Source organism: Mustela putorius, unplaced genomic scaffold, assembly GCF_011764305.1.
Source record: "Mustela putorius furo isolate JIRA1106 unplaced genomic scaffold, ASM1176430v1.1 tig00000695_pilon_pilon_pilon, whole genome shotgun sequence".
NCBI classification, from domain to species: Eukaryota; Metazoa; Chordata; class Mammalia; order Carnivora; family Mustelidae; genus Mustela; species Mustela putorius.
Genome location: NW_025421447.1, coordinates 5,039,172 through 5,048,973, shown reverse-complemented (window position 1 = coordinate 5,048,973; position 9,802 = coordinate 5,039,172). Strand labels below are relative to the sequence as shown.

Sequence of the window (9,802 nt, the reverse complement as noted above, 5' to 3'; positions counted from 1 at the left end):
TGCTTGAGATATGGGATGATGTAGATGGAGCCCAGGAGAGTGGTCCGGGGGAACCCTAGAAGACGTCCTTATGGCAGGCATGGCTCAAGACAACCAGGCCTGATAAGAGGGTGTGCACAGCCTTCATGGAAGGAGATTTTTAAGAAAAAGGGCTTGATAGAATACAATAACGGGGGGTGGAGTAGGATGGGGAAGGTAAGGATATTGATTATACTCCAGACACTGCAAGGAAAACAAGGTATCATCAGAAACTCTAGGCCAAAAAAAAAAAAAAAAAGTCTGTGTTAAGGAACAAATGCAATTATAAACCATTACAGTCAACATTTACAAAGTCACAAAAGTGTACAAATTTCTCTTGACCTAACAACTATTAACATAAAAACTACCGATTGATATAATGTGACGATTTAATGATATTAGGGGAATGACTGGTGGAAGGTAACATACAGTTAAACCGTCATCTGATGCAGCAGGAGCACAGAGGGTCTGAAACGGCCAAGTCAGGAACAGCATTATCGAGGATTATGCGGAGTAAATGGACGTAGCTCCCAGAAGAAGGGGCTTTGAGCCGGACGGGGGTCGGCAGGGGCAGCAGGATTTCGGGGCGGAGAGGGCATCACCAAGCGCCCGAACGCAGTGATGACGAACTCTGCGCACTGGCTGCTTCCCTAAAACCAAAGTTTTAAAAGGGAGGCGTCCCGCGCAGAAAGCGGGGCTGCTTGTTCAGCGGGAGCAGCTGCAGGGCCCCCAGAGGCCTGCTTTCCTCCAGCCGGGGCGGCCGCCCTCCGGAGCGCCGCCCAAGCGATCCCAGACCCGGGCCGTCCCGGGCGGCTCGCCGCCTCCACGCAGACACCCTCGAGCGCGCTGGGGGCCCGTCCGGCCTCACGCGCCGGGATCTGCGAGGTCGCCTAGCGTTCCCCGCGCGCGGTCTCGCGGGACTCAAGGCGCTCTGGGTGGGCGGGGGCCGCACTTGCCCGCGTCCTTCCCGCGCCCGCGGCGGCGTCGGGCGGCCTGGACCGGCATCCGGAGGGAACGGGTGCGCGCCGGCGCCCTCGCGGTTTCCGGCCCGGGGCGCCGCGGGGACAGGGGGCGCCCCCTGCACCGCGTTTTGAACCGCACGGGCCGGAGTCGGCCTCTCCGCACTGCCCCTGCCCCGGGGTCGCTCCGTGTGTCGGTCGCCGCGAGGCCCTGCGCCCCCGGAGTCTCCGCGCCTTCTGTAACGTGAACTAGCAGCGCACGGGCAGCCCGTTTGGAGTCCACTTAAAGCGGGGCACAGCGGGGCCAAGCTCGGCTCGACCGACCGACCGGCCGCCGCTCTCGTCGGCCCCGGCGCTCCCGCCTACCTGCCGCCACCCGGGGGGTGACGTCCGGGCGCTCCGAAACCTCCCCGTCATGGCGTCCGCGGGGCGGTGTGGGGGGGGGTTCGGCCGCGCCGGACCTCCTCAAGATGGCGGCGGCCAGGCGGCGGCGCGCGGGGGGGGGCGGGGTTCCGTCGCCGGAGGCGGGGCCGGGCCGCCGAGGGGTCGGGCTTGCGGGCGGACCGAGTCGAGGTGGGCAGCCCCAGCGCGCCTGCGCGGAGCGGCCCTGCGTGCAGTGAGGCAGTGGCGGGGGGAAGGCACCGGCGGGGCCGACGGGCGGGCTGAGGAGGGAAGCGGGCGAGCGGAGTCCCAGTGCGCGCCGCGGCCGCCCGGGCGCCCTCCCCTTCCGGGCGTGAGGCGCTGTGCGGAGCCGAGCCGAGCGGACCCGCGCCGGCAGCGAGGCGCTGCTCCCGCCGCCCCGGCCCGGCCTGCCCCGGCTCCGGCGCTCCCGTCGCGGGGGCCCGCGCTCCTCAGCACCTCCGGCTCCCGGCGCCGCCGCAGCCCGCCCTCGGCCTCCCGGAAGCCCCGGCGCCGGCCCGGGCCCTCGGCGGGAGGATGACGGAGCTGCAGTCGGCGCTGCTGCTGCGGAGACAGCTGGCAGGTGAGCGCGGGCTGGCGGTGGGGCTCCGGCCGGACCGGGCCGCGGGGAGCGGCGGCCGCCGAGTACTCTCTCCTCCGGGGCGGGCGGGCCGCGGGCGAGCCGGGGGCGCCCCTCCGGCCGGGCCCGGCGCTGGGCCGGCGTCTGGAGGGGGGTCGGGAGCGGGGAAGCAGCCCCGCCGCGGGCACCGGGCCCGGCGCCCGCCCCCTCCCCCACCACCCGGTAGGACGTTGCGGGGGAGGGGCTGCGGGTGCCCGGAGGGGCGGGCCCCGGGGCTCAGGTGCCGCGGGCGTGGGGAGGGGGGCGTCCGGTGGGGGGGGGCGTCGGGGCCGGCGGGCCGCGGGGGGCCGGGCCGGGGCGGGCGGGGCCGGGGCGGGTGAGGGGAGGCGGCCCGGCCGCGGAGGGGAGGCGCGCAAAACTTCTGGCGGCCGCGCGGCGCCGCGGAGTTGGGGCGGACAACAAAAGCGCCGGCCTGGGCGGCCGCGGCGCACGGGGTTCGGCGGGCGGGCGGGTGCGCGGGGCCGCCCGGCCTGCCTTCGCCTGGCACGGCTCCCGCCGTCCGCCTCGCCCGCCCGCCCGCCGGGGAGGGTGGGAGCGGGCCGGCCCCGGGCTTTGTGCTGTGAACGCCGCGGCCCCCCGCGCCTGCCTGCTGAGCCCCGGGGGCCGCGGCGCTCGGGCCGGGCGGGGACGGCGGCCGGGGCGGCCTCCCGGCGGGGCCCGCGGCCCCCTCCCCCCATCGTCCCGGCCTCGGCCGTTTGCGGCTTCCAGGTGGACTTTTTAGGGGGTTGGCTCCGACTCCGCCAGGACGGTGCGAGCGGGGCATGCGCACTGGGCCGGGCGTGCGCGGGGTGCGCGGGGGGTGCGCGGGCTCACAATGCCGGCACACGTGCTGCAGGCGTGGGGAGCGGCCGAGCGGCGGCCGGCTGGACGGAGGGGGCGCGTCCGGAGCCCCCCGAGTCCCCCCGGCTCCCCCGGCGCCCCGAGACCGCCGCCGCTGCCTCAGTCACCCGGTGGCCTCCAGAAGAAGGTCGTCAGGGGCTGGTAGAGACCGTGTCAGGGTTAGGGTTATTATTAGATCATGAACCAGCAGGTTTGGACCGGGACAAAGTTGTGGGTGCGCACGGGGAGGGACTCCGGGGGGACGGGGCAGCTCTGCCGCACCTCGGGTTTTTGTGGATGTGTTGTGGTAGGTGTGTCTGTTTGGTCTCGGAGGGAGGATCAGGGTGTGCTTCTCTTCGCGGGGGGTCCTTCCTGAGGGTCTGTTAGTGCGGGCATACTGGGTGTGTTAAGACAGGGTCTGGCGCCCGCCTGGCGGGGAGCACATGCACTTTAAAAGGGGCACGAGAAGCCAGGCAGTTACCAGGACAGTAAAGTGTGACCAACAGTGTCCGCAGAGGGACGTTCCTGCTCAACGCTAGAGATCGGTGTCCTCTCGGTTCAGTTTTGCACTTTTTGGCAAGACGAATCCCAAATGTTGATAAAATATTTTCCAAAGTTCTTCATTTGTGGTTGACTCTTTTTTAAGATTTTATTGTTAAGTAATCCCTAGGCCTCCCATGGGACCCAAACCAGCAACCGGGAGATCAGGACTCCCGCACGCTCCGCGGACGGAGCCAGCCGCGCCACAGTGGTGGACTTTGTGATAAGGGCGGTTAAAGAGGGGAGAATTTATGGTGTGTCGTTTTCCAAGCCTCCTTATAAAGTTGCTGAACTGCTGATTAATTTTTCTTGTCTTCTTGATCAGAAACAACGGACTCTTCCTAATTTCTTCAGCATTTGGAGGATTTTAATTAACATGGACAAAACAGTATGCCAAGACAGTGTATTAAGTGAAACGTCAGAATATCACGGTCTCTGGAAAGACGTGAGAACGACTTGCTAGCACCAAGGCCCTGTTGTATCAGTAGGGCATCGTTTGAGCTTGTGGCTCCTCAAATGTCATTTGGAAACGGGAAAGAACGGTCATCTCTTAAAGTCATTGAGCGTGAACTTTGACAGGCTTAGTGATAAATGCTTTAAAGTCTTGAAATGAGTTGAGTGGAGTTTTGAAGACGAACCTAGAAGCCGTTCTAGCTGCTGGGATTTCAGAGGCATAATTAGCAGTGGCGGTGCTGGTTAGCTTTATGAGGCTGACCTGTCACGGTTGGAATTCATCACGCATCACTTGAGAGGACATTTTACTCTGTGTGTCTGTTTGGTTGGGAACTGGGGTTAGGAGCCTGGTTCCTTTGGTAGCAGACCTTCTCCGACTCAGGACTGCTGACATTTGGGGCAGATACTGTGCCTTCCAGAATGCTTAGCAGCATTCTTGGCCTCTACCCACCAGGTGCCAGTAGTAGTACACCCCTTTGATTGTGACAGCCAGACCTGTCTCTGTTGCCAGTGTCCCCTGAGGGATTAAAACCAACCCAGTCTGAAAAATCCCTGGTTTAGGGTTGTTTGGTTAAGATCATGGTGGCTGTTGTGAAGCAAATGAGATCACCTGACAGGCGCTGGAAATCAGATAGGCCATGTGTTTCTTTGTGGGTATTCTTAGACTCTGGCTCCTTCCCGGGTTCAGCAGCAGAGCCTGCTCCTCAACGCTGAGAAATCTGACCCGTCACAGGTACTTCAGAATTGTTTTATTTCTCGGGAAAGTATTACGTGCACTGGTTAAAAATACAGAGCACAAAATGGTGTAGTCTTTCCACTCCCCCGGAGGGCCCCAGGTTCTGTGCTCAGACCCAGCAGTCAGTGGTATTCCTGGGTGCCTTTTCAGAGACTTTCTTGTATCTCTTTCATGTGTACATACCTTTCCTGAGGAGTAGCCGGTGCTGGGCACTCTTGTGGCCTGCTTCACCTTGATTATCTCATTTAATCCTCCTGATAAGGAAATGGTGGCTTCCAGAGGTTGAGTCACGTGCTTAGAGTCGAGGGGTAGGAATAAGTGCGTGGTCCAGGTGCATTCAAATAGCGGGCCTTATTTTGCAGACTTTGTTGTTTGCATTTATTTGCTTATTATTTATTTGTTTTATTTTTGTCTTTGTTGTTTTTAATTGGCTGTATTGCCTCCCAGGGAACAGTAATTACCACAAACATGAAATAGTATTTTATAAATTTTAATATTCAGAGTTAATTTATCCAGTAACTACCAGAATGATTGTGGAAATGTTTCTATCTTAATAAAATGTGTTGTACAAAATACTACACATTAAAATCTAAGGGGTCTTCCTTCCTAAAGTAATGATGAGAAAACATTGTAGCCGTTGTGTGCTTAAGGCCAACAGTGCAGAATCAGGGAGTTAAGCTGAAAGTAGGGCTGAGCTTTTGGTGTTGGTGGTTAGCTATGAGAAAAATTTTGGACTAGTTGTGGACTTAGAAACATTATTTATTTATTTTTTTTTAAAAGTAGGCTCCACACTCCGTAGCGTGGAGCCGGTTGTGAGGCTTGAACTCATGACCCTGAGATCGAGAGCCATTGCTTAACCAACTGAGCCACCCAGGCGCCCTTTGGACTGATTGGACTTGCTCTCTACTCTTACTGTACTCAATTTTATGATATGGCAAGCATTTATAAGGAATACAAGGAAGTTTTTGCCTCCTCTCCCCCCCTTTTTTAAAGATGACTTGAGGTTTTTTTTTAAACATTGGGGGAATAGATTTTTAAGAGTTAGGGTCTTGTAGGCACCTGTCATTCCAGAACTAGGAAGAATTTTTTTATACAATAACAATGAAATAATTATGCATCTTTTACTGTAGAAATTTTGATTGTGTATTTTAAAGTAATCCGGATGACTCCCAAATCTTCATCTCCTTGACTACCCTTATAAAGTAGGTTGTTGGGCTGAGTTTGTTAAGTGTTTCTTAGGCTTGATGTGCAGTGGAATCACTTGGGGAAACACAGGTTCCTGGTCTCATGCCCAAAGAGTCTACATATCTTGATGCTCAGGATAATCCACTTTTGAAAGGAGTTCTGTAGGTGACTGTGAAGCGGGGGGTTCAGAGCCGTACTGTGGTGGGTACTCTGAGCACTTTCCCCTGCCGCGCTCCCTGCAGTTCCTGGTTTTGTGCTGTGCTGTTTCATTAGCAGTCCTGGGCTTGGTAGGATATTCAAAGAATACACTTAAAAGGAGGTGTTTGAAAGATTTAATATTTCTTGGCCTTTCTAGAATATATTGGCACTCTAACATACAATTTCATTAACGATTTAAAACAAGCAGAAATTGACAGGAATACTCTAGTGGTGGAAGATTCTGTGATGAACACGATGTTTTATACAGATGCACACATGCACACACACACAGACACACACACATACATATTTTTAAGTCGGCTCCATGTCCATTGTGGAGCCCAGGACAGGGTTTGAACTTGAGCAACCCCAAGATCAAGACGAGAGCGGATTCCAGACTTGGATGCTCCACCAGCTGAGACGCCCAGGTGCCCCTCAATGGATTTTTAAAAAATATGTTATTTATTTTAGAGAGAGTGCATGTGCATTTCAGATTGTGTACAGCAACGGGTGAGGGGAGGTTGGGGGGGACTAGGTGGGCGGGGGGGGGGGGAGCCGACTCCCCACTAGGGGCGGAGCTTGACATGGTTGATGGTAGGACCTACCGGGAGATCATGATCTGAGCCAGGAGGAGGACTTGGTTACTTAACCAACTGAGCTGCTCAGCAACCCTCCCCCCTTTATTAGATGCTGTTAATATATATATATATTTAAGATTAAAAAAATGTGTTTAGGGAATCTCTACACCCAACATGGGGTTCAGACTGACAGTCCTAAGATCAGGAAGCTCTATCAACTGAATCCATTAAGGTGCCTCCTAATTATTAATGTTCTTAATAGTTGTTTAACTCATATGGAAGAAAATGTTTAAAAATATGGAAATGGAGGGGAAGTCTGAAAGTAAATTTATATTGCATCATACTCCTAAATGTTTAACAGTCTGGGAATTTTTATATCCAGAAGTGAATTCTTGTATTATGGAAATAGTGGAGCTGCCACATCTTTTATGCTGTCAGAAAAAAAGCATAAGTGAAACAGTGTGATTGAGGGAGGGGTGTTCAATCATTTACCACATCCCCTGTAGTGCAGGAATTGTGTGTGTGATGTGTGATGGCCCAGACTCTCAGTCTTATTTTGCTGTATGCACACACATCGAGTCATTATGCTGTATGCCTTAAAAGTACGGTGTTAGATGTCCATTGCATCTCAGTGAAACTGGGGGAAAGTCTGCCTTAATTTTTTTTAAAAGATTTTATTTATTAGAGAGGGAAAGAGAGAGTGAATGAGAGAGAGTGCAGGCAGAGGAGGGAGAGGGCGAAGCCCACTCACTGCTGCATCCCACGACCCCAGGATCATGACCTGAGCCAAAGGCAGATGCTTAAACCGACTGAGCTACCCAGACACCCCAATGGGGGAAAGTCTTAATATTTCAGTGAGTAAGTGAATTTTCTGAACATTAGGGAGTCAGTGATTTTTAAGTAATAATTTCTGTCATTCAGTGACTATTTTTGATAATACAATGAAATTTAGTTTTTTTATAAACAATAGTAGTTTAATTTCCTATAAACTACCTCAGAATGAAACATAGTCCATTAGTCTTTTGTAATGGATGATCTTAGTTCCTGAAATGTTGCTGAGCATATTAAAAGTTGAAGCAAATTATATTATCTGTAGATGTTAGTATAATAGTCTTCTGCATTTGCTGTAACATACCACCAGAGCCTGTGGTTTTATTATGTAGTTTCTGTGTAAATACACCTTGTGTTTGGTGATGCTTGTGCACGTGATCCTGACGCGAAGATGCATTGAGCCTTAGTAGAGCAGGGTCCTGTGTGGGGAAACCTGGGAATTGGTTGACAGTCTCTGTGTTGCTGTTTTTTGATTTCCTTTCCTCAGGTGGAGTATTCGTTTACATGATCAGCGTGAGTTTCAGTCCTTGGATTATTTGGTTTTGGTTTTTGGGTCCTTCAATGCAAATTCTTCTTCCTCTTCTGTTTTCTTTGGAGGGGGGGCACACTAATTTTATGGTTAACTGTGGTGTGAATGTGTTCTTGCTTCAAGCAAGTAGATGTCAAGTGTTCTTTTGTTTTAACAGACCCAGTTTCATTCAGGAGTAAAAATTTTGCCTTTCTTAATTATTGAGAAATATTTTTGCTAGAATTTGAAACATGAAATAATGACTCCAAAGTTCTGTTTAATACCATGTTTGTAGGAAATAACTTCTCAGAGAAAAGGCACAGAATATGCGTATGGAAACAGTCTAACAAGGTAAACATGGTGTGTTATATCTGGTTGATGGCATTGTCCAGGTACAGTAAAGTACAGATAGGAAAAACAAACATTTTGCAAATTATTGCCTCCCAGGGAACAGATGGGAGTATAAGAATTAAACGCCTCTTTAGGAAATAAGATACATGCATGTTAAAATACTGCGTTAGAAATTTTTCCCCCTAATGCACGGTGGTAGTATTAGCCTTTTTGAGGTAAGTCAGAGATTTTTATCAGTGCTGTTCCCGCGTCTGATTCTGGCACTCTGAGAAAGGGCTGGGGAAGTTACAGTATCTTTCTGTTGTTGCTATAGAGATGTATTCCTCTTTTTATGATGTGCAGTTCTAGAAGATATGTGAAAAGTTAAGCTTGGTAAGAGGAAATTTTCCTTTTATTTATGCTTTCTGTGAGCATCTAATAACTTAGAAAAGCTGCATTTGCTCCTTCTTGACTTCTCTCCAGCTTTCTTGTCCATATTCCCATTGGTTAGGGTCTGTTTAAAAAAGTGTAAACAACAAAGAACCTATTTAAATTTTTACCTGGCAGTAAACATTTTTAAAGCTGTTTTTGGTTTAATCTTGTAAAGTAAGCATTGCTTTTAAAGAACAGTAAATCACATTTAGGACTTTTTCCTAAGTGTCCGTTATGTTAGGAGGCATCCTGTGGATTTGCTTCTGAGTGTGCTCACGTTTTAACGGTGCGTGTAGTCATTTTCTTATTCTTATGTCTCGTGTATGTATTAGAGTTTCGGTTTCAAGACAGTGGGGTGCTAGGTGGAGAGTTTCCATGCACAGCGTTGAGAGCAAGATCTTTAAGAGGACTGTTGGTGGGTTGTCTGGGTGGCTCGATTGGTTAAGGGTCTGCCTTTGGCTCAGGTCATGATCCTGGGGTCCTGGGATGGAGCCCTGCTCAGCGGGGAGTCTGCTTCTCCCTCTGCCTGCTCCTCCCCCTGCCTTGCCCCGCCCCGACAAATAAAATCTTTTTTTTTTAAAGAGGAATATTGGTAAACTGGGCATCACCAACATGAAAAAACTTAGGTTTGTGAGAGACAAATGACAAGGTGAGCTACAGACAGGAAGAATATATTTGCACATTAAATATCTGGCAAGGGTTGCTGCTAGAGTATGTAAAGAACTCTCCAAAGTCAGCAACAAAGAAGAACAGTCCTTTTAGAAAATGAGCAAGAGGTGTGAACAGGCATTTCAGGTGGCACATGGGTAGATGAGAAGATGGTTCACATTATTAGACATCAGGGAAGTGCACGTTTAAACCACACTAAGTTGTCACTACATACCTACTAGAATAGCTAAAATTTTTTTAAAAAAGTAAAGAAACACCAAATGCTGTCCAGTGGGTGCAGAGGAACTTGGTCTCCTACATTTGTCGGGGGGCAGGGGACGTGAAACAGAGCGGCCGCTGGGGAAGACCGTTTGCAGCTTCTTGTACAACTGAGCGCCCATCAGGTGCACGTTTGGGCATTTAGAGAAATGAAACTTACGTCCTTGTAAAAACCTGTGAACGGTTGTAGTGGCTTTAGTAGAGCTGAAACTGCAGATGACCCAGATAGCCTTCGGGGGGTGAATAGAC

General features: G+C 52.0%; 1 protein-coding gene across 1 annotated transcript in view; it reads left to right on the top strand.

The window, feature by feature from the left end:
• The first annotated feature begins 1,447 nt into the window (after nucleotides 1-1,447).
• The window catches only part of UBE2G1 (ubiquitin conjugating enzyme E2 G1), a 94,074-nt gene continuing 85,719 nt past the window's right edge, over nucleotides 1,448-9,802 (top strand). Inside the window, 4 exon segments of the mRNA XM_045083412.1 lie at nucleotides 1,448-1,550; nucleotides 1,645-1,814; nucleotides 1,816-1,903; nucleotides 1,906-1,959. Of these exon segments, the coding sequence (XP_044939347.1) occupies nucleotides 1,448-1,550; nucleotides 1,645-1,814; nucleotides 1,816-1,903; nucleotides 1,906-1,959 (415 nt within the window).